The sequence below is a fragment of the Mesocricetus auratus genome, unplaced genomic scaffold (assembly GCF_017639785.1).
Source record: "Mesocricetus auratus isolate SY011 unplaced genomic scaffold, BCM_Maur_2.0 Super-Scaffold_100010, whole genome shotgun sequence".
Classification (NCBI taxonomy): domain Eukaryota; kingdom Metazoa; phylum Chordata; class Mammalia; order Rodentia; family Cricetidae; genus Mesocricetus; species Mesocricetus auratus.
In genome coordinates, this window is record NW_024429194.1 from 53716419 (window position 1) to 53741356 (window position 24938).

A 24938-nucleotide genomic window follows, 5' to 3' on the forward strand; every position below is an offset into this window, starting at 1 on the left:
AGACAGTCAGGATGACAGTCACCCCTGTTGTCTTTCCAGTAAGATCCTTTATGTTTTAAGTATCTCAGGCATAAGAGGAAATGTGTTCCGTGTATTTAATTGGGGCTGGCATACTTTCTCATTCTTTACAATTGCTCTCTATATCTCCATGTATACCTATACTTATTTTATTTATTTTTTATAGGATTCTGTTAGAGCTTATGAACATCCAGGTTTCATCATGAGGCTGATTCTTGATAATAACAGCATTAAGTTTGAACCTGAGTTTAGTGACTACATAGATATCCTTATAAATGTTTATGAAGTCATGATTAAGGCTGTCAGCTTTGTGCCAAGAGTTGAGACAAAACTGTATTCCAAGTGGGTAAGTAACAAGGACATTCTGATTGCTTGAGTTTGCATGATTCCATTCACCCAAGGCCTACTAAGAGTTCACAGAAACTCTCCGCTCCAGAGTATGAAAGCTAATAATACCAGCTTACAATAAAACTTGGGGGATGGAGGGATGGCTCATGAGTTAGAGCACAAGGCACTCTTCCAGAGGATCAAGGTTAGATTCCCAGCACCCACATGGTTGCTTATAACTGTCTCTAACTCTAGTTCCAGGGGATCCTACCTGCTCTTTTGTCTTCTGACACTACATACACATGGGGTATACATATATATGCAGGCAAAACACTCACACATATAACACTGAAAAATAGAAATATTTGTTGAAAACTATCATTTCCCACCAGCTTCTTTCATGGTCTATACACACTAGCCTAATCCTCCACTGGATGTAGCAGGAAACTTTTTGTGGGACAAGAAATCAAGCTGTGATGGGGTCTGAAGAGCTGATGAGTGCTGGCTGTATGTCTCATGCCATTTGCTGAAGCACTCCTTCAATGACATCATCACAATCACAGCTTTGTAAAACTGTCCTGTGATTGCTGGCCCTTCTCGTAGCCAGTGTTTTCTATCAGAAGCAAGCTCCTGTCTCTGTCCTCACAGACCCTGCCTCAACATTTCCTTGTGGCCACTTCAGTTCAATCTGTCACACAGGAATGCCCAACACGTTATTAACTTGCAAGGTTTTCAGGTTTCATAGCTCCAATCAGTGGCTTTCTTCTTCCTTTTCTGTTTGTAAAATAGCTTACACATATTTTACCTATACAAAAAGTACAGGCGGGATACTGGCGGTAAAGGCTTAGATAGCCTCAGAGTTAGCCTACTTAGTTGCAGCCCATCTTAAGGAATGGAGTGTCACTGCCCTGGAAGCTCTCCCCCATCATATCTTACTATAGTGCTCACATTCCCATCTTAGCTTATAGCAGAAGCATCACTATTCTGAGTTTTGGAGTGACTATTGTTAATTTATAAAGGAGAAAGAGGGGAGAGAGGAGAGAGAAAGAGGGAGAGAGAGCTATAAATTTTTTGTATATTCATAAATGATTTCTTTTTAAATGCTGCATATGCTTATCTAAAAGACATATGTAACTCATGATTTGGTTCTGTGCTGGCTACTTTTACATCAGCTTGATACAAGCTAGAGTTCTCTGAGAGGAGGAAGCCCAAAATTCCTCCATTAGATCAGTCTGTAGGGCATTTTTTCTTTTCTTTTCTTTTCTTTTTTTTTTTTTTTACGATTGATTGATTGATTATATACAGTGTTCTGTCTGCATGTGTGTCTGCAGGCCAGAGGAGGGAACCTGTTCTCATTACAGATGGTTGTGAGCCACCATGTGGTTTCTGGGAATTGAACTCAAGACCTCTGGAAGAGCAGACAGTGCTCTTAACCTCTGAGCCACCTGTCTAGCCCAGGCATGCTCTTAATTAGTGGTTGATGGTGGCACCTCTGGGCAGGTGGTCCTGGGTTCTATAAGAAAGCAGGCTGAGGAAGCCATGAGGAGTAAGCCAGTGAGCAGCTCCTCTCCCTGGCCTCTGCATCAGCTCCCGCCTCCAGGTTCCTGTCTGCTTGAGTTCCTGCCCTGGCTTTCTTCAGACGATAGACAGTGATAAGGAAGTATAAGCAAAAGAAAGTATGTCATTCTCAAGTTGCTTGTGGTCATGGTGTTTCATCACAGCAATGGAAATCCTAACGAGGGCAGGTTTAGTTTGCCTCACATTTTGATTATGAAGTTATGCACTCACTGGCTGTACTTTTCTAAAGAGAGCCAGAAAGGGAGTGGTCTGAGTGGGAGAGGAGGTGGGGAGGAACTGGGGGAAGAGGGAGGGAAACTATTCAAATTATATTGTATGAGAAAAGAATCTATGCTCAATAAAAGGTGAAAAGAACTTAAAAAAAAAAAAAGAAGAATTGGTAGGACTGTGTCCCTTTCGTGGAGTTCCTATTATTTTATTTTCTAGGAATTATATTAATTTATTAATTCTTTGTGCAAACAGATTTGGATATTTGTTTGGTCCTTTCTACTTATTCATTAGGATATTTTTGTCTTTTCATATACTAATTCTCTTTGATCCTGAATTTATGAATTCAGCTGTCAGTGCCCTTGACCTGTGTGATTCTGCTGTTGGGGGAATCCTGCCCATGGCGGCTAATTTCTCTGGACTCTTTCCTTTTGTTACTATGGGGCAGACATAAGAATTTTCTCAGGAGGTCTTTGTGGCTGTTGTTTAAGTCGGCTTCTCAGAAATTCTGTAATTGTGTGAAAGCTCTGGAAGGCTCAGCTTTGGCTGAGTGATTTTTGAGTTAATAATGTTTTGAACTCACTGGCTGTGTGTTTATCCAAGTCAGAGAATAGAGTTCTGGTCATGGACTGTTAAGGCAACTGTTTTTCTCTCACAGGCAAAGAACTGACATATCCCTCACTCCTCCACCCCATTCAAGGATTCTGTTTCCTTTTAGTTTTGTCAAGGTCCGTCCCCTGAGAGCCTTCATTCTGTTAACTAAATGTGCAGCTATGAATTACTGTGTCCCACTTTGCTCTGAGGATTTGTCTCCTGGTATCAGACCCTTCCCCCACTCCTGTCTCCTGGTGTCAGACCCTGCCCCCCAATCCCTCCTTGCTGGGGAGCTGGAGCCTAGCCTAACCACAGAGATGAGTGAAGTCTGCAGTCAGTTGTACACGTGTGACTTCTCTAAATTTAGTTTCTCCCATCTTGGCCCCATGACTCCCCCTTTATACTTTTATTCCTTAGCCATGCATTGGAAGAGGTAAATTTAATAATTTTCAGACACCTTTATGAAGCAGAAATATTAAACTACACAAATTTAGGGATGTCTATGACATTTATTGAAAGAAGAAATCACTTACACAAAAAGCCAAGAAAGCTGAGAACCAAAGCTCTGCACACTGCTCTCCAGGTCGAAACTGAAACCCAAAAAGAGAGAGCCTCCTCCCCCTAGCTCTAATTACCCATATCTTCTACATACTTGTGAACACACCCACATGGGAGTGGTCGGTGCTGGAGGATATGTAAAATCACTCCCTACGCACCTGCACCTACGTATTCTGAGATAATCGTTTTTATCAGTTCTTCCTATAGCCGAATTTTGAAGTCTGTCAAAATTCAGTGCTTCCTTTGCCTTGGCATAACCCCAACTCATTTATTACACTCATTTATAATACTTTACCTTTTTTTAAAGAGTGGAAAATGTCAAGATAGCTTATGAAACACATTGACATAGCAAGTTAATAAGATAAGAATTACCAAGCTCTCAGTACCAATCACAGTATCCAAATAAGTTCTGTTTCTATGATTTCATGATTGTAAAACATGACTGCTCCCTTCCTGGTGTCTAGAGTAAAGAGGATACATAGTGAGTTTCAATTAGTATGAAAATACACACTTTAGACTTTGCAAGAAGTGAATGATATTTATTCTGATATCAGATTTTGAGAGACAGGACTTGCATGGGACATTGTATGTGGAATATTGGTTTTGTCAACCTTACTTGCACATTTTAAAAATAAAAATTCTGGGGTTCATCATGATCACCACCCCTAGATGTCTCTAGGTGATCTGCGGACCAGCCAGATTAGAAAATAAATTAAAAGAGCACTTTGAGTAAAATAATTACACAGCCAGTCTCAATGACCTCTGACAGTAAATTCAGAAGCCAGTTCATATTGCTGTCCATTATTATATTTGATAGAAATGGAAAATAGATTAAAATACACCTTTATTTCCCATGGAAGGTAAACCTGGTAAGGGCTAATGCACCATGAGTCCAAGCTCATAACTGACTCACGATCAAATTTGATATTCTTTCAACACCCGAGGTATCACACAAAATGTCATTTTCCTTAACTCTCAATGGGTACTAATTAAATTTAATATTAGAAACTTTCTAAGGTACTTCTCAACTCTGAGAATCCAATTATGTCTAGAAAGATAGCTCTATTTTAGAAACTAGACAAGCTGCTAAAAATGTAAGAAGTGTTCCATGATGAGTAAACCCATAAATCCACACTGTACTCAGCCTGTTGTGTGGACTGCATTGTTCTGAAGGCCGTTTTGTAGAAGAGACGACACCAAGTGTTAGCTGAATCCAGGAATGAGGGACCTTTAGAGGCAGCAGCATTTGATAGTGTCCCCTGTGAGCAATCTAGCTTTAAGATAGATGATCTTCCAAAGTGCCCACTAGGGGGCGTAGCAGGCAAATATTCACTGGATTACTAAATCAGCGTGATCAATTTCTATATCATAGAATACCCACCACAGAATATGATTTTTGTTCATTACAAGTTTTAAAGTCTCTTCTAGGTGTCAGAGCACAATGTTTCTAAGGGTAACCATGCAGATTATAAGCTATGTCAACACAATTACTTATCCTCTTATTTGCAAGGGGAAGGAGTCAAGCTGTTGAGATTTATCTGCTCATTTAAAATTGCGGTCTCATGCATTCTTGCGCACTGTTACCCTAATGGTGGCAGCAGAATAGGAATTTGGCAACTAAAGATGAGCCTCAAAGGTCCCTAGTGAGTGGCAATCTTTGTTTCCACCTTGCAGACAGGTGAACTGTGGAGTGTGGTGATGACTCTGTGAGCATTTTCTTTTTAAGAGCGCAGGCCCAGGCCAGCCGTAGAAACCTAGCACGACGACATGTGGGCTTTGCTGCTTTGTGTTGTAAGTCTGGCTTTGCATGTGTTTTCAAATGCCCATTCTCTCAACCATACTGAAAAGAAAGTACAAACAGCTAGCCTTTAAGGAAAATTAAAATTGCACAATAAAATCCCCATTTTACAACACTTCTTTGGGTTAGATTAAATGTATTCCTATAGATAAGAGACTAGTAAGTCACAGACACTTAGGAATAAAAATGACATTGTTAGAAGACTGACACTTTTACAAAGATACTATGATAGGGCTAGTGTAACTAAAGGTTCATGAAGTAACATCATTTTTCTCCTTTTTCTTAGGAAAGTAAATCTAAACCAACGACCTTGAAGCCCATAATTCTGAATGAAATTGTAGACGCTCATAAAGAAAAAATTAGAGAGGTGGTGATAAGAGAGAGCATTGCACCAACGGAGCACCTCAAACTGTACGACAAGTATCAGTTCTTGATTACCAGAAAAGCAGAGCGTGATGTCGATGAGTTCTTGTCACAAAATCAGAGTTACGAGAGACTAATAGAGGAAATCTGCAAATACCAAAAACTAATAGAAGAAATACAGTATACATCTCGAAAGGTAAATGGCCCTTTCATTCTGACTCCTAACTGAATCAAATGATCTTTTCTCAGTATTAACATCGAATGTTAGAACCCATAGTGAAAAATTCAGCACCAAACTCACAGAATGGTGACACGTGTCAGGCATGGTGTTAAGTCTCCGTACAGCACAACTAGGACACACACAGTTCTTGTGCTGAATGCCTGAGATGCCAGCACCACTGGTGACCTATATCGTGTACCACGTCTACTCCCAATTCCAAGAACCTGACTTTCTAATTGCATGTTGACAATCATTTGGGGACTACAGCAATAAACCAAAATGTACTTGCTTCCATTGTGTTTAGATTCCTATCCTCCCATAATGGGCAAAAATTGACATATCCTCTCTTGGCCTTTTTATCAACACCTTTTTTTTCCAAATTCTTTACCATGCCCATGTATTATTTTTAAATATAGAACAAATAAAATATTTGAAACCCATCTTACTGCTGGATTTGACGATATACATATATATATATATATATATATATATATATATATATATATATATAATTCCAGCACTCATGAGGCAGGAGGATCACAAGTTCATGGTCAGCTAGTCTAGACTATAAAGCAAGACAATGTCTGAAAACAAACAAGAGAAAACAAAACAAAATAAAGATAAATGAAGTCAATTTTTAATGATTTAACAATAACCTAACTTCCTAAACTTTTAAAATCTATTATTATAATTCTGGATTCCAAAATAACAAACTTCAAGGGTATTTATTCACAAGACAGTTGTAAAATATAAAGAAGAGTGGGGGATAGGTATCAGAAACTCCCCCATCCCCACATGTGAATTTGTTGTTGTCTTCTGATGTTTGTTTTTCCAGAAAGGATCTTGCATATAGCCTAGGTTGGCCTGGAACTCACTGTAGCTCAGGCTGGCCTCAAACTCTCTCAGTCCTGATTCTGCCTCCCAAGTTCATGGGATTATAGACCTGAACAAAAACAAAAAAACAAAACCCCAAAACTCAAAACTTAACTTTGTTATGTTGCACACAATGTACCAACGTCAGAGAATGGAAGAATTAAGAGAATCTCTTCTTTATTCTTGTCCGTGTCTATTTACGTCTTTATCATCCTGCAGATGGTTCGTTTGGGAATGTTTGAAATGCACTGTGAGGAACTGATCAGAGCTCTGGTAAAGCGAGCAGATGTTATCTGTGGGAGACTGATAGCTAAGATGTTCCGAGACCACCAGGAAGTGAACACAAGGTACAGATTTTGTATGTGTGTGTGTGTGTGTGCGCGCGCGCGTGCTGGGAGTGGTCATTGTGTCACTCTGCTACAGCAGTGAATTAGGACAGTGTCACAAGTGATTTGAAAGAAAGGCTTATGCTAAACTTATTTCTACATCGAGTGACTCTTTTTTTGACTTTTCCAGACAGTGTTTCTCTGTGGCTATGGAGCCTGTCCTGGAACTAGCTCTTGTAGACCAGGCTGGTCTCGTACTCACAGAGATCCACCTACTTCTGCCTCCCGAGTGCTGGGATTAAAGGCATGTGCCACCACCCAACTATGGAGTGACATTTTGTGATATGACAGTCAGTAATATTTCTGTCACAAATATGCCTTCCCAATTGTCTAAATTAATTGTTGCAATTAAAACAAGCTTTAATTCTTTTGCACAAGACATTCACCTCATATTTTAAAATGTATGCAATCAACATGTAAGTTAGTTTTCAAAGTAGATTGACATAGGAGCTCTGGGGGGATTCTGAGGACATGTCAAATTTGGAACTTTGTTAAACTATCACTATTCTTCAAGGCTTTGACAAGTTGTTATCTTAACTGGAGAGGTATTTGTTGGCTAAACAGGGAGTGAGGGTAGGAAAGCTGGCTAGTCTAAATTCAGAGACTATGAGTGCTTGTAAAGCTGGCCTGCTTATCTAACTCAAGAAGCACAGCTAGTATCACGGGTCCTCAAACAGAGAGCCTTGTGTCTACTATGTGACAAGGTGGGAAACCAGGTAACCAGGACTTGCCTTGTGTGGCTTTCGAGGGCAGGGTCTCACTAGGTCCCTGGACTGGTCTGTAAGCCATGATACTCCCAAGTATTCATCTCTCAATATCCTAGTGGGATTACAGATGTGAGTCACCACATCTGTCTTGTAGACCATTTCTTATAACCCTGACGTCAGAGAAAAACAAGATCATTATAAATTGTATAGAAGCCTGAAGGAGGCTTCATTGACCTAACCTGCGCTACACATGGGACTCGGCTTAAGTTATGAATGAAATGTGCTGAGGGATGTTACAGTGCAGAAATGGAAATGAAATACAAACTAGGGTACAATAAGTACTACACTCGACAGGGAGAAAATACAGATTGCTTTCTCTGTGTGGTGCTTGGAAGACAGGAGGCAGCAAGGGAGAGCTGCAGAGACAAAGCAGAGTAGGAATTTCCTTTGTAAGGATGAGTCTGCCAGGAGAGTGGTCCAGACGAAGGATCCAGGTAACAAGCAGGCCAGGTAACAAGGCAACCAGGGAAGAGCCGGTTGCCTTGCTTCTTTCTGTAGATAAAGGCAAAGGGGCGAGGAGAAGGCTGTCGAGGGAGGCACCGGCAGAAGAGGCTGGGGTTTGTGGGACACTCCAGGAGTCCCACCGTATTTTCAGCTTTCCCCCTAGAAGTGCCGAGGAATGGTAGAAATGCTTCCTATTGAGGATTCTGTACTGTGGGGGCGAGCGCTTGCTTTAGTTTTACACTTTTAGTTTGTCCCTCCCCCTTCTTATGACCCTCTGAGCTCATGGCAGCTCCCCTTCCTTACCCCCATTATTTTTAATGATGTCAGTCAGACTCACTGGGGGTGCAGAGGGCACGACTATTGCAGGAGCCCGGGGTAAGAGTCACCTAGTCTCACCCCGAAGGTCTCTACCATGGTTTCCGTATTCTCATAGCTCTATGCCTGCCAGTGGAACTCCATGGCCTCTGTATCCCGTGTGGCACACGTGTCCTTTTTGGCTCTGCCCCTGAGGTCTGCACACCTGTTCAAACTCTTATCCATCTTCCAGCCCCGCCCTCAGTTTAGCCCCGCCCTCATGCTCCCAGGCACAGCCTGCTTTTGTGAAGAATCTTTTTTTTTTTTCCTGGAGTCCCTTACTTCTGAACGTTTTTCTTTCTTACCAACTCCAAGTTTGCTCATTACTTTTATTGTCTGGTAGGAAATATCGGTACATGCCTGTCGTTTCTGGGCAACAGGCCTGTTTTCGTTTTGTTTGTTTTAATTATTCCCCATAAGTAGAGTTGGTTACTCCCTCCCTTTTACCATCTCAGTGGGCTGAGCACAGGAACCACTCCTTGAAAGAATTGTTTCTGGCATCAGACTGTGAGTTGTGTGGGGGTCATTCTAAAATCTTATTTATGTTACATCTCTGTCGTTTAATGTTGCAGCTAGGAATACGACAGGTGATCATTAAATTTATATTGAGCAAATGAGGAAGTGAACACAAATGTATTTAATTCATCAGATGTCATATAGATAAATCACAACCTATTTTTCATGCAATGGCACATTAAATAGTAAATATGTGTTGGAGTGAAATTAAATCGTGAATTTGTGAGATTGATTTTGTCCACTGTTTCAGACTGTGTGATGAGTTTGAGAAAATAGCTGAAAAAGCTCTGAGTACGCCTCCGAACACCGCAGAGCTCATGGAGATGAAGGTATCACTGATGGGTCTATGTCACTGCGTCTATCAGAACTGTCACTAGTGCAGGGGAGCAGGCCACTCCGAAGGTTAAGACAGCGGCTTCCAGTTATCAGGATGCGTTAAACGCTTCCTTCACAAGCCTGCAGTCTGGCTACTCCTGGATGTTCCCTTTGGCCTCTGTGTGGGCACTTGATCAGGCCTCCTGCTATAATACACTCAGTTTGCTCAGGGCTCTCGGTTGAGCTGCCTGATGTAAACACTCTTTGGCAAGTGATTCTACTCCATGGGTCTCTCAAGCTCTGGCAGGTCCCTGCGCAGGTTCCCCTGGCAGAGCAGACACTCAGGCCTGCCTGTTCTATACGTGTTTTTCTGCTGCTGTGACATTAGCTAATATCTCACTCACCAAACCAGGTCAGAATGAGGGGAACAAGGGGATATGGATACTAATGGTGTTAGAGCCGTGATGCGGCTGTCTGCAGGGACGGTCATGAGAACAATGTTGGTAATTATCACCGTGCTGGCAGACGTTGGCCAGGACTGGTCAGGGTAACCTGAGATGTGCCTGGGCAGTCACTCATTTTCATCAACAGGAATTCAGTCCTCAAGCAATATTTCCTTCTCTTTCTGAAAAGGCTGTGTCTTGTGTCACACTGACTGTGACGGTCAGCAGAAATGTTTCCGGCATCAAGTCCTTCTGTTTGCCCATTGCTATTTTTCTAGTGGCTTCTGGTTTTTAAACTCTGTCTAAAGTCATAAAAAGTAACTAATAGCAGTTCCATTTAATGGTCCTTTTATTCTTACAACATTTACTTTTTATGGAATTCCTTTTTTTTTCCTGTTTTCTAGAATTCCCCAAATCCAAATTAGAACCATTTTACATTTACTTTTAGGCATTTAACTGAACTTGGAAACATGCAAAAATCATTCAAAACTCTGTATAAACAGAAATTATAAAAACAATGAAAATAGTTACCTGAATATAGCCTTCTAGTTGTTGCATAAAAATTTATTAAAATTATTGGAACTAAATTTTATATTTCTTTTTAGTTTTACTCAGATTTTTATTTTCTTTAAAGTTGTCTGTGTTTGGACTGGGGTTCTCAGTGTGTGAACACATTCACAGGCTCTAGTAGACTTCAAGTTCAAGAGGGCATTTTTGTGTTTTGCTAACTGTCCTCAGTCATCAAGTAATTCTTTGGTTGGTAATCAGTATAGATAACCTCTGCATCATACTTTCCTCTTTGTTAGAAGAAAATTTCTGTGGAAAGATTTGGGGTTTTTCTTTTTTTTTTTTTTTTCTTTTGGTTTTTCGAGACAGGGTTTCTCTCTGGCTTTGGAGGCTGTCCTGGAACTCGCTCTGTAGACCAGGCTGGCCTCGAACTCACAGAGATCCGCCTGCCTCTGCCTCCCAAGTGCTGGGATTAAAGGCGTGCGCCACCAACGCCCGGCTTGGGGTTTTTCAATATGAGTTTCTATTCAAAATTAGCAAATAAAATTCATTGTTTTGTATTTAAAATATCTCTGCCCTTTAAAAAGTTTATTCCAATAAGAGCAAACAAGTTGGTAGATTTATTCGATACAAAAATAGTCATTTATTATAAATAAGGAGAAATATAAGCCTAGTTATTGAGCTCTGTAGAAACCAGATTGGCTAAATTTAAAGATATACATTTTGACTAGACTTGTGGAAACTATGGTTTCTAAAGCATTCTATTACTTGTATGTTAGGATATTGTTGGTTGGGTATTTTTATTTTATAGCCGTACAGTCTTGACTCCTTCTGCGATTCCCTACTACTTACTCAGTGTCTTCTCCCATGCAAGCAAGATAGTTTTGTGAGAAACTTTGACCAGGTACAATCTTCTTCCTTCAGTTGATCTGGGCAATTGACTAGGGTCCAGGATGTCCCGTGAGATCTGGCTTCAATCTAAAACCACTTTCTTGGGACTGGGGAGATGGCTCAGCTGTTAAAGATGGAGAGGACCTGAGTTTGGCTCCCAGCCCCCATTTTGGGGTGCTTGTAACCACCAGTAATTCCAACCCCAGCGGTTCAGAGGTTCTTTTCTGGCCTCTATAAGCACCCATTCTCATATGACCTTACTCTCCCCCATGCCCGTGCATATACATAATCCAAACTAAAAATAAGTACTTAAAAATAAGCATTCTAGACGTGTGCCCTGCTGCAGCCCTGGCATACTCAGACCCTCACACAGCCCCCTCTTCTTGCTCCACTCCCACCCGCCACACCCCATTGCCGCCTCCACGTGTGTCTGTGGAGAGCTGCTGTTCATGTCTGGCCGTCTCAGAGGTCTGTACCATGTTGTAAGCAACAGCAGGCCCCTTGTTGGTGCGCTATCCATGCTGAAGGCTTGCATTCCCACTTGTTTGACTAATAACCATCTCTCGCATTAGATAGCAAACTCCACGAGGGTAAAAGCTGTGTGTTACTAAGTATATTCTCACATTTTCTGATCTTTCTGTTGTTTCGGTGAAGTGGCTGGGATGGTTGAGAAGTAAACTGTGCCAAGGCCTCAGTTCTGGGCCACACTTTTTGATGTGCCTGTGTGTAACGTGCTGTGTATTTGCACAGAGCTCTCCCAGCGCTGCCTGTAACCTTTGTTTTCCTTCAGGCTTACATTCAGAAAGTGGAGACAACTGACATGGTGGAGCTGGGACAGAGACTAGTGGATTCTAAGAACTGTCTGGCCTTCCTCATTGAGTGTGTCAACTTTTCTCCTGCGGACATTCGGCTGAATAACAGTGTTTTCCAGTGGTATGCCAGGATGGGGGAGGTTTTCGAGGAACACAGGAAAATCATCAAAGACAAGACAGAACAGTATCAAGAAGGCCTTAAGGTCAGCGTAGGAGATTTTACAAATATTTTCTGGAAATGTTAGGATTTTAACTCTTTCCATGGTATCAGAAGCTCCTCTGCTGCACAGCCCACACGCCGTAGCTTTCTCCCCCCTGTAATCTTAGTAGAAGAGTGCACACATATTGGATCTTTTCTAATGTACAATTCAGTGCACTGATTTGTGTCCACAGTGCATTGATTGACGTGAGATCGTTTCCTCATTTTTAGAGGTAGTGTAAAGAAAATGTTGAAAAATATTGCCCACAAATGACCATAAATAGGACAGTGTTTGTCTTATGCGGTTTATTGTACTAACTTCAGGGTTTATTTGTTTGATTGATTGATTGATTTTCTATTATTCTACTGCATCAATGTTAAGATTCCCTGGCTGACATGCTCCTTTATATTTCCTAGTCACTCCGGCTTTCCTGAACCCAGTGCCCTGACCGGACGTTTTTTTCTGTTAGAAAGCTGTGGTTTACCTGTACCTTCTGTGTAGCCCTGTTTCCTGCCTTTTGGTACACCTCTGATTGTGTTAACTCCAAAAGCCTTCTAGTTCCTTGCTCTGCACATCTCTCATACCTTCTCTGTTACCTCTGCACTCTGTAGCACACTGCCTGACCTATACCAGTCAGACTTAGTTGCTTTTTCTGAGATCTCCTAGATCTCAGATCGATTCTCTATTGCCCTGACTACACCCTTTCACACACGGCCACTAATTTAACGACTCAATCACTATCATTCCTTTCAGGTCTATCTGCCACTATATGGCCAACTCCTGAGAGTTTCATGTTTGTTTATTCTCTATTTGTGTCCCACTGGCTAGCACACTGACTGACGACTGGGTACTGAATAAAGACAGAAGTCTATTGTTTACATTTCTGGTGACTGAGAAGTCCAAATTCAAGAGAGCAGCATCTGCTGAAGGCTTCATACTGTATCATCCCTTGACGTAAAGGAAGGCGAGAGAATATGGGGACACATTTATAAGAACGAGAATAATAGAGAGGAATGGAGGGAAAGGAAGTGACCAAACCATCTTTTCCCTTAGGAGCCAGTCTTTTGTTAACTCACTTCTGTGATTGTGGAGCTACTGCATCCATGACCCTGCTCACTCTTAGAGTTCCATCTCCTCCCGCGTTTATTTCCAATGTGTGAATGTGGGGCATATTCAAATCCCAGCTTTCAGAGGGCTTGAGCACAACACAGATTTTTATGTGTGAATCACCTAAATTTTTCAGTTTCGTTTTACAGAAGAATCTAAAACTCTTAAGATTGATTAATCTTAAAAATTAATTAGGTCAGCCAATTAAGGTGCTCTTTGATCACAAGCTACTGGTTTTTCTACCACACTGAAGAAGATTCAGTTCATATATTATGTTACTTGGAGACGAATTTATAGCCTTAAAATTGTTTACTTTTAAACTACTGCTACTATTTTTTTACAGTTAGCCTATTTCCAACATTATGAATGTGGAAATATGAAAATGAATATTAGATGCTTAAATCATAAAATAATTGGACCCTTAGAAAATTTGTAGGTAGCCCAGAATTATCTATAGTTGATTATGAAATGTCCTATTTCAAAAATCTACACATAATATTGATGCAATCTTGTTCTTATTTTCCTTCACTCATTAAGTCAGAACAATGAATTTACTGGGAAACAAAATAAAAGATGACAGAAAACTAATATAGGATCGATAAAATAGAAAAAAATCCTATTTTTGAATAACCTAGATTTGACTTCTAGATATTTCATTAATAGATAATTTTAGAATCATCTAATCTGGGATAGCTTGCCCATGACAGTTTTATAATAAGTGTCTTTTTGTGTAGCACACACATCTGTTTTATGTTGGAATATTAAAACATTAATATTTCACACCTGGATTTATTAGCTTCGCACATTTCTTGTCATGAGTACTCATGGGAAACAGCAATAACCTTGGGATATCTTGGTTCAGTGTTGCTAATTGAAGAGCTGTCTTGGAAACAGCATAATTAAAGAAGTTCAGTTTTTCAGAAAGAGTATGAAAATGATGTGGCTATTTGTATAGCCCTTAAATAAACATATATTTTGTCTAACCGCATCCTAGTTATTAGGAGTTTTTCAAATGCTCAGTCATTTGTTTGCATCAATTTTTCAGCATACTAAAGAATATAATTTTAATACATTTTTGAAGTGAATCAGAACTCCTTATATTATTTAGGGCCAGCTTATAAACTAGGGGGCTAGAGAAGTTTTAGCACGTCTATTTTAATTTTTTTTGTATTCTAGATCCCAATCATTCTTTAGGTTGTCTTTATGTTTTGCCATGAAAAAATATAATTTTGATAAGCCTTTAAACACTTAAATTTTCATTTTGTAATAATAGTAAGCATGCGTATTGTTTTGATTAGTTGCGATGTGAGCGGTTTGTGGAGGAATTGGAAAGCTATGCCAAACAAGCAGAAGAATTCCATACATTTGCGGACCTGCAAGATGTGCAGCGGTACCTGAAAAAGGCCCAGATGCTGAACAGCAAGCTGGATGCAGCAGCAGACAAGGTACAATTAAAATCTCTAAAGGATGAAGTAACCCAATGAGAGAGCAGTAAGTTTGTGTTGAGTGTTCACTTTTAAATGGATCTAGCCAGGCATGGTGGTCCACACCTTACTACCAGTATTTGAGAGGCTGAGGTAGCAGGATTGCAAGTCTGAAGCCAGCCTAGGCTACAAAGTGAGATGTGGTTTAAAAAAAAATGATAAAACAGTTGAACTATGTTAAACAAGAGAACAATAGAAGCAATCCAAATTTCCAGTCATGCTTCAAGGAGAAGCAGCAGGGTGTTTCTCTGTGGGTGGCAATATGTATCTGTGGTCTTCGGCTTTTATTTTAAAGACAGTTATCTCTGCCAGTTTGTCACACATTGCATCATTTAATCATCGGCATCGTAGTTCCACTGTAATTGTTGAGAGAAGCTCGCATATAATAGCATTTGATTGCTATTTAGCGATTTTGTATTCAGATGCCCGCTTAGATTGCACAGCTGGTTTAAAATTGAACCCATTATTGGCTCTTGCTGAGCCTCTGTGTTCCTACACTGCTGCATCAGAGTCAGCTTGCTTAGAACCTGGAAGATGAAAGCTATATGCTTTGCCGCACATAATGTAGTCTTCATTATGTTTTATGATGAAAACAAACTACCGTTCTTACATTAAAAGGCCTGAGTGTCTACTTAGGTAATTAAATATTTTATAATCATCTCAAAAAGGTCAAACACACATCAAAAAAAGAAATAAACTTTTAAGTTGGGTTATAACTGGGGTCACTGAAAGTCTAAGTACCTGGTTAATTAATTGATGTATCCAACTGCAACTTTGCAATTTTGGAGATTATGCAGCCCAAGTCTTCACATAATCCATGACTAAGAAAATGCTTCCTCTGTCTCTCCATGTTCATCCTGCACTGTGATCTTCATGCCTCTGCATACGTCTGAGGCACAGCACATACATGTGCATACATAACATTACATGTGTATTAAGTAGCTACTGGTCTGCAATATTTCTCCTATTGTATTTCCACTTATGTGTGTCTTTCCTGAGCTGATTCAAGAATTCTTAGGTATCAGACCCTTGGTCTATTTTCCAGATTATCTAACACAATGATGTTCTCATTCCAAGCACTTACATTCTTTCAATGAATGAAGCCAGATCCTCAGCCTGTCTTAGTGGGTAAAACTTCTTCTATTTGTAGATTTATTTGTCTGTTAAGCTAATGTAGCAAAGCATTGCCCCAAGCATGACCACCAAAAAAAAATACCTACTCCATTAGCTCTGAGTTTCTCATTTCAAACTACATACATATGTACACCATCAACATATATGTTCTGTTCATTTTAAGACAAAATAAACAGGAACCAGATTGATGCTCAGTCCTTCCACTCACTAGATTTACTGTCAGGGTTCAGGGAGAGCTGGTGATTAACACAGTAAACGGCATCCACTTTCAGAATCACTTACTCACCACCCATCTTTTCAGATTGAGCAGTTTAATGCAGAAGAGGAGGCATTTGGCTGGGTCCCATCGGTGTATCCCCAGCGTAAAAAGATCCAAGATGGTCTGAACCCTTATCTCCGTTTCTACGAAATTGCTGTGGAGTTTAGTACCAAACACAGAGCCTGGACAGAAGGACCATATCACAAGGTGAACCCAGACCAAGTAGAAAGCGATGTTGGGAATTACTGGAGAGGACTCTATAAGCTGGAGAAGTCCTTCCATGATTCTCCAAATGCACTAGCGATGACAAAGAAAGTAAGAGCAAGAGTTGAAGAATTCAAACAGTACATTCCTCTCATCCAGGTGATCTGTAACCCTGGCCTGCGCCCCAGGCACTGGGAGGCTATGTCCGCCATTGTTGGCTTCCCCCTGCAGCCAGCCGATGACTCTACTGTCTTCTCATTCATAGACATGAATCTGGAACCATTTTTAGACAGATTTGAAGGCATTAGTGAATCAGCCAGCAAAGAATATTCTCTTGAAAAGGCCATGGATAAGATGATCACCGAATGGGAGGCAATGGAATTTGTCATTCTTCCTTACAGAGAGAGTGGGACATACATTTTATCATCAGTTGATGAAATTCAGATGTTGCTGGATGACCACATTGTTAAAACCCAAACTATGCGAGGATCACCTTTCATCAAGCCTTATGAAAAGCAAATGAGGTAAAATAACATGGAATCCTTATGTGACATCACCCAAGCCACATGCATTTAGTCTTAAGTTCTGGGGACTGATTCTGGATTTCACATTTAATATTTTAACTTTATTGTTTCAGTTCTAGTTGTATATATGTCAGAGAGAGGGAGAGAGTCAGGGACAGACAGAGAGAGAGGAGATGCACACATGTCTGGGTACCTGTGGAGGCCAGAAGAGGGTGTAAGATTCTGTGGAATCAGTTGTAAGGAATGATAGCTTCATAGTTTTGAAAGAGTATGGATTCCTTTAGGCAGCATTCAGATACTCATTTTTGTTGCCAGCAAACGGATCTTACCTTTTTAGCCCTAAGAAGTAATTTTGTGAGGAACATAGTTTAATGACAATATTGTATAATAATGAAGATAATGCCATTTCCCAAATTTTCAAATGGATCATCAGTAGTTTCAACTTCCATGCATGATAGCTGGCAAATGCAAATGCAAAAAACAAAATAAAACAAAACAAACAAATAAAAAACAGACTAATTTTAACCAGAAGTTCTTAAAGGAAGATAGCTAAATAGGTTGAATTTTTCCTCCATCCCTGACTGTTTCCATTGTTTTGTAATGTACATTTTACCTTAAGGAACAGACAATCAAATCAGACTGCCATCTTCAGTATGCATTTGACAGGTAGGGGAAACCGGATGGGTTTCTGCCTCTGAGAGACCATCTGAAACTCTGTCATTGGTTGTTCTCCTTCCAGGTCCCACTGAGAGCAAGCACGTCTGAGTGGCATTGCTAGACTATTTTTGAGGGACTGGGTATAATATTATTATCTAGTGGGATTTTTCTTCTGCATCATAAAGGGATTAGAGAAAAGGTAAAAATGTCAGAAGAAAGCAGAGGCTTTCATATTGTCTTCAGTAAGACAGCTGCCCAATTAACAGATAAACGCTGGGAAAATCATTTTGAAAAGACATTTGAAAGCACCTTTTAGCCAGGAGAACTATTTACACTTCTTTTCTTTAATAGCTGAAAAATTAGAGGTTATCTCTTGCAAATGAGTAAGGCATTAATACACAAACAAAGCTATTTCCTTCCAAGTCTTGCTGATGAATAAGGCATTCTTCCTTGTTTGGTTTCTCTGACAGTTTTCACATCTGTGGGTTCTGTTTTTGTTATCTGGGAGAACTGACACCTTCCACATAACCTTGCCCCTCCTCCCCCCATTAGTTAAGGAAATGCTGTGCACAGGGTTATTGCAAAGATGGGTGAAAATGCAGAGAGATTTTAAAACTTTGACTATAAATGTTAATTTTGAAGTAATTATGGTGCTAATACATAAAGGAACTTCGGTCATGAACTTTTCAATATTTAGAGATGACCTGATACCCCCCCCGCCCCGTAATTTAACTATTTCCTCTCCCTCGTGTGTGCCACATCATCTTTAGAGGAATGTGTATTTGTGAATACAAGCTCTGTCTTAGTGTTTGGTTAGAAGTCTAAATGCTGGTGTAATTATTTTTTCAAACAGGTTTTATTAAAAAGAATTCTGGTGATTTACCTTTGCTTGTGATCTGAGAGGGAGAGATTAGAGTAACAGGGTCCCACGTGGGGTTGGCAGGCAGCTGCGGGTGGGAACGTCGTCGTTCTCTGAGCCTCTGCCTGGCTTGCCGTTCTGAGAGCCACTGTCCTTGTCCCACAGAGAATGGGAGGGCAAGCTGCTGCTGCTGCAGGAGATCCTGGATGAGTGGCTAAAGGTGCAAGCCACCTGGCTTTACCTAGAGCCCATCTTCAGCTCCCCTGACATCATGTCTCAGATGCCAGAAGAAGGCAGGCGCTTTACAGCAGTGGATAAAACGTGGAGAGACGTGATGAAGAATGTGGTACAGGTAGGTAAAAGTCTCTGAAAGTGTGATTATGTAATAGAAGTTATATGACTTTTGGTTTTAAAGAGCCACATGAGGGCTGGAGTGACGGCTCAGTGGTTAAGCACACTGACTGCTCTTCCAGGGGACCCAGGTTCAATTCCCAGCACCCACATGGCAGCTCACAACTGTCTGTAACTCCACTTCCAGGGGTTCCAACATCCTCACACTGAGACAAATGCAGGCAAAACACCAATGCACATGAAATAAAAATAAATGTTTAAAAATTCACATGAACAGTTACTGTTTCTAATAAGCCATTAGTTCTCCCAATATACATTGTCTTTTCAGCTATGATTTTAGAATTCCAGGAGAAAAGAATGTGAAAATCAGAAATGGATATTTTGTCCTGATTCCTCTTGGAGGCCTACACTGCCTGGAGTTTACTCAGTGACCTTTGTTTGTTGGCATGGCTTTATACCAGAGGCTCTATTAGGAAGCCAGCACCTTCTCTGGATGCTATGTCTATGCGGACTCTGTCTCCATGCTGTAGCCTCATTGTTCTCTAATGCACTGTGACAGGAAATGACCAGCAAGCATGCCCACTGGTCAGGCAGGAGTATCTCTCCTAAGGAGTTTAAAATAAAGAATGCATCCAGATAGTCTAATAAATGCAAACAAAATGCAATAAAGTAAAAAAAACATAGATCCTTGAGAGGTGAAGTTGAGTCAAGGAGGAATTTAATAAAGTGTAGTCACACTAAAGAACATGCACAAGGTTCAGTTACAAAGGTACTGGTTTTATTATTGCAAGAACACAAACTTCTCCATTGATATTTTGATCAAATACCCTGGAAGATAGAAGAACTGCATCTACAATGCCTTAACCAGAAATGACAATGTATCCATAGTTACAAAGTTATGCTTATAGTACAAAATACATATCACCATTTACCAAAGGCAATTATATACTTGACAGGATAATTTCAGAAAGATGAACATGGGTTTGTTTTTCTATGCTTACTTCAGCTTTATAATGTTATTGTCAAATATCTACAAACCAAGCTGCAAAGCTAATCACAACGTAATTAATGCCACACTTAACAGAACTATTGGTGAGTTATTGTGTAACACTGAGTCGTTTCTAGTGTAGTTCACAAATATAATCTGTCACAGTTTCCTTACCACAATGCAAAGTCCTTATAAAGTGTATTAATTTCATTAAGAAAGGATTAACTAGAATTTTTGTTTCCCCAAATTTTAAGTAGATATTTCTGTTCATCTTATTGGTATAGCATGTGTTTATGCACAGTCTCACTTTGTAGCCCTAGCTGACCTGGAACTTGCTGCCAGGCTGACCTCAAATTCACAGAGATTCATTGCTCCTGTCTCCTGAGTGCTGGGATTAAAGGCATGCACCATCACTCCTGGAAAAATTTTTTGATATTTGATGCAAATACCCTTTAAAATCCCATAGTTCTAAGGAGTTGTAGTTTTATACATTGTTTGGTGACTAGAAAGGAAGCTATGCTGGCCTGAGTGAAGACAGAAGGGATCATTATGGCCGTATGGAACTGTGCAACTCAAATAAGTGAACAGCTCTTACACTAATTCTCAAACAAATAGGCTTGGGTTTTGTGGTTACTGCTGCTCTTTTTTGTTACACTTCATTAACATTTGCTGCATATGATACCACTGTCTTCCCAAAGTTCTTTGCATGTTCTCAGTGGTAGTAGTCAGAGAAGGTCTTGTGCACACTCTCTAAAGCTTTGAAGACAGGCATACGGCCATGTTTTCTCAAGAAGTCTGATGAGATAGTCTGTGTGGTGGAAGCCAGTGGATCAATGGCTTGGTACAAGAGGTTTCCCTTTCACCCTTAGGGGCCCTAAGGAAGGTTCTCTATGTGGTGGACTTCTCCGTGACAAACTTCCTGAGGTTAAGAACAGAACTTCACTACTATTGTTAGCATGACAGGCTTGACTGACAGCTCAGTCTCTCATCCATATAATGGCCAGAGTGTAAACATTAAGTAATTTTAATGTTTTTTTCACTGTGTACATAACCCAAATACCTTCCTCACTCCAAGACCTTTCATTGTAGTTCTAGAGATTTCCTATTGGTTTTGGTTACTAGTACATTTTTGTCTATGAAGACTTGCCTGTTTCAGAAGTTCAGGGTCATATCTACTCTGACTCTTCCCCCAAGCAGCACAGGTAAACCTGAGGCTCCGGAAGATGAGGGGACTCCTTCCCCACTCTGTGCCTGTCATTCCAATGCATATGATGTAGTGTGGGGACAAGGACCAACTAAAGGGAAACAGAGCAGAGGAGGGCAGTAGGAATTGGAGAGGATGTGGGGAAAGGGATGCATTGTGTAAGAGCACCCCTGGTGTGACTCACTGCCACACGGACTGTTGCTCTTGTGGGTAGGTCATAAGATGAACAGCCTCGTATCAAGGATGTTCAGGGAATTCCATATCCTTAAGTAGCTATCATTTCTTATGGTGAAAGCTTCCAAATCATGTTCTTCTGACTATTTGAAGTGCACGCCGTATTATCACCACCCATAATCATGTTATAATATATAACATATAACATATAACATAATCATAGTCAGTAGCATCCCCGAACCTTTGCCCCTGCTTTGTAGCAATGCACTGTGCGTTGCTCAACCCCCCCGTCTCCTCAGCTTCTGATAGCCAACAGTCCAGTCTCGACTTCTACATGGTGAGTCTCTTTAGGATTCCGCACACTCGAGTGAGATCACACAGTGTTTGCGTTCGTACGCCTGGTTTGTTTCACTTAACATAATGATCCCAATTCGACATAATGTGTGTAGTCACCTTAGTTCAGTTGTTTTCCTTTCCTGGCTACACAGTTATGTGACAGTGGATACGTCTGTTGAACACACCGATTTCAATGTTAGATGTGTTCTTAGTGGGGTTACTGGATCACGTGTTGTTTCTATTTTGAGATTTTCCCAGGAGCCTCCAGACCGTTTTCCATAATGACTGTATGAACTTACATTCTCACTGTGAAAAGGACCATTGGGTTTTTCACTGTCATTACTCTCCCCAGTTAGCTGTACACTTTCCTATGCTTTCTACTCGCCGTGTGCTAATGTCTCTTGAAGTCTGCCAAGCTGCCTGTAGGGTTTGTCTAGTGGAGATCTATTCTCACAGCTTCTGTTTGTCTGGTGGTGGTGGCTTTATCCCTCCTCCCTTCTCAAAGGACAGTTTTGATTGGGCGCAGTGTTTTTGACTGGCAGGTTTTCTGCTTCAGTGCCTGAGACTCTCATGCCACTGTGGTCTCTGGTTCGCTTACTGTTGCTGTACTGAGGAGTGCTTCATTGTTACATTTTTTTGTGTGTATGTGTGGTTTTTTTTGTTTTTGTTTTTGTTTTTTGGTTTTTGGTTTTTTTTGGTTTTTCAAGACAGAGTTTCTCTTGATTGTTTTGGAGGCTGTCCTGGAACTCTGTTTGTAGACCAGGCTGTCCTGGAACTCACAGAGATACACTTGCTTCTACCTCCCGAGTGCTGGGATTAAAGGCATGCGCCATCAATGCCCCGCGTGTTTGTTAATTTTTTATCTTTAATAAGCTATGTACTCTTGTCATTCTCATGTATCCTTTTGAACCCCAGTAACCGAAATATTTGCTATCTTAATGTAGGCCCACAGTTTCTGTAAGTTTTCCTCATTCTTCTTCATTCCTTCCCCTGAACCTGTATTTGTGAAACCGCCTCCCTTCCCACTCTCTAATGCTTCTTTGGGGAGACCTAGCCCGCTCATGATACCTTCAACCATATTTTAAATTTGGCTTGTTCTATTTTCAATTAGATTTTGGGTTGAATTTTATAAATTGCTTTCATCTCTTTTGAAAGTTTCTTTGTAATGGAACTGAATTGCTTTTGTATTTCTCGGATCTCATTGAGTTTTCTTAAAGCACCTGATAAAAACTCTCCATCACCACCCCGGTCATCCACAGCAATAGCTGCCTGGTCAGTTCCTGGAATCTCACGTTAACTGTTATGGAAGAATACAATTTCTTGAAAGTCTTGGTGCCTGTTGGTGTATGATGTCACCTGAGCACTGGAGGAGTACAGATTTATGTCATCTTCCTGACGTGGCCTTGTACTTGTCATTCCAGAACCTCTAAATGGGCAGCTTGTCTACTTCTGAGGCATTAGTCACTTAATTTTCTTTTTAGTGCTGGGAAGCACCTGGGTCCGGGGATTCAGGAGTCTGTTGCTGGTGTGTGGTCACTGTCTAAGTACCAGAGAGTGATCCAAAGTTGCGTGTGTAGCAAGTGTTGGTTGTTCTGATGAACTAGTGCAGCGTGTAGTCTACTCCCACAAGACTCATCCTAGGGGAATAAGACCCCAAGCCCCCATTCTCATTTATAATAACCAGGCTGTGATCAGGAAGTATAGACTGGTTCCATGTAGAATCACCATGGATGAACCAGCCTCAGGTTTCCATGTGACATCACAGCCAACAATACTATAAAACCATACTCAGCACACAGACAAGCATAGCCTTAGTCTAGGACCAAAGCCAGAAGTGCTATGGACTGCTTACTGCTAAGATGACTCATGCATGACCCTACACTGCTGCAGCCATCTCTGGGCAGGGGGATCTGATGACAGACAGGGACTGCATGTCTTCCCCTAGCACTGGGCCTGTCGAGAGGCTCTGTACACCTGCACTCCTGGAGATGAAGGCCATTTGCAATATTAAGTATAGGTTTCTTTGTGGCTTTTTCTTAATTATTAACCCATTTCTATTAACCAGTGTATCTCCACATGATCTTGGCTTACTAGTGATGCCCAGGTTATTGTTTCTTCAGCAGCTACATGACATCTCTCACACTCCATCTGCTACCTTTCTCTATATGTTTGGATTTCTTGCCTGGCTAAATCCTTCCTGTCCATTGCCTGAAATAGCTTTATTCGTCAACCAATAAGAGAAACATATATTCACAACATACAGAAGGGCATCCCCCATCATGATGTGTCTCAAATTGCTCAGTGTGAGTAGGTGAAGACATCATCAACCTAGCTCTGACTGCCGCTGGACTTCACCCTGACCGCATTATTTAGGGTTAGGCAACATTGAGAGTTGGCTGCATCTTGAAAATTAACTTCCAGTGGTGGCTTTTGGCACATGTCTCTGATTCTATGTACTGTACGGGTAGTCCATGGTGGTAGTCCCTGCATGCAGTTCAAAAAATCCGTTATTGAAACTGTACAGTTGTTCTTGTGTAGTCTATAGGCAAGTCTTTATAGTGGTTCCTGGAATTGGTCTATATGACAGGACTTTGAAATACAAGAGCCCTAAGAGGGATTTAAGAAAATGGCATAATTTAGTATTTTAAATTCTCTGCTTAAGATGTATTCAGAGGACAAGGAGTATCTGTGATTACTTTTCTTAGAGCTGTGGTTTGACACAGCCCAAAATATTATAGAGTCTAATCCAATGACTTTCTGGCTTAGGGTTTAACTATACAGTCTTCTGGACTTGTTCTGTGAAACATGGTTTACTCACTGAGGAAGAGGAGGATGGCAAGGGCTGGAAAGGGGGACATTTGAATGTGTTTGGTTGACACACTCAGCACCTCCAATTATGCTGGCTCTTATTAGAAGTCTCAGCAGAGCTCAGCAGAAAATATGGGTGGCAATATATTGTAATGGTGCTTGCTTAGGAGGAAAGAGTCTCTCAGACATGGTCAAAGGTGTTGATGAGAATGCAGTTACCAGAGACTCTGGGTGCAGCATGCTAGTCAAGGAGGCATGAGTAGTTCTGTTGACCAAACAACCTCTATGGCTTACTTCAGTGAAAGTGTAGAAGAATCTTTTGACATGACCTAAGGAAACTGGACATGGATTTATAGACACTTATGCAATACATGCCTGTACCTTTTAGAAGTGGACAGGGTTGCTCCACTTAAGCACAGCTGTTCAGAACAGTAGGAAGGAGACCCCTAATGTGCACAGTTGAGTTTATTAGTGCTTTTTACTTTTTAGACTTCATTTGGAAGAGAGGTGGTCAAAGTGTGATCTTACATTGATCATGGTCAGTAGCAAACCTGCTTAGGGGAAACTAGATTGAAAGGAGTAATATGAAGGTTTGAGGAGGTGGTACCTCAGGGCTCACAATACAGACTATGACGTGAGTGGACTTATGTTTTAAATGAATGCTTAGTAAAAGACACA

General features: G+C 40.8%; 1 protein-coding gene across 4 annotated transcripts in view; it reads left to right on the forward strand.

The window, feature by feature from the left end:
• Positions 1-24938, forward strand: part of Dnah7 (dynein axonemal heavy chain 7) — a 275393-nt gene that overhangs the window by 88314 nt on the left and 162141 nt on the right. For all 4 annotated transcript variants that reach the window (XM_040753634.1, XM_040753635.1, XM_040753633.1 and 1 more), the window contains 8 exons: positions 185-364; positions 5367-5639; positions 6756-6883; positions 9254-9332; positions 11950-12174; positions 14577-14723; positions 16198-16883; positions 18565-18751. In XM_040753634.1, coding sequence (XP_040609568.1) covers positions 185-364; positions 5367-5639; positions 6756-6883; positions 9254-9332; positions 11950-12174; positions 14577-14723; positions 16198-16883; positions 18565-18751 — 1905 coding nt within the window. The remainder of the gene's footprint in view (positions 1-184; positions 365-5366; positions 5640-6755; positions 6884-9253; positions 9333-11949; positions 12175-14576; positions 14724-16197; positions 16884-18564; positions 18752-24938) is intronic.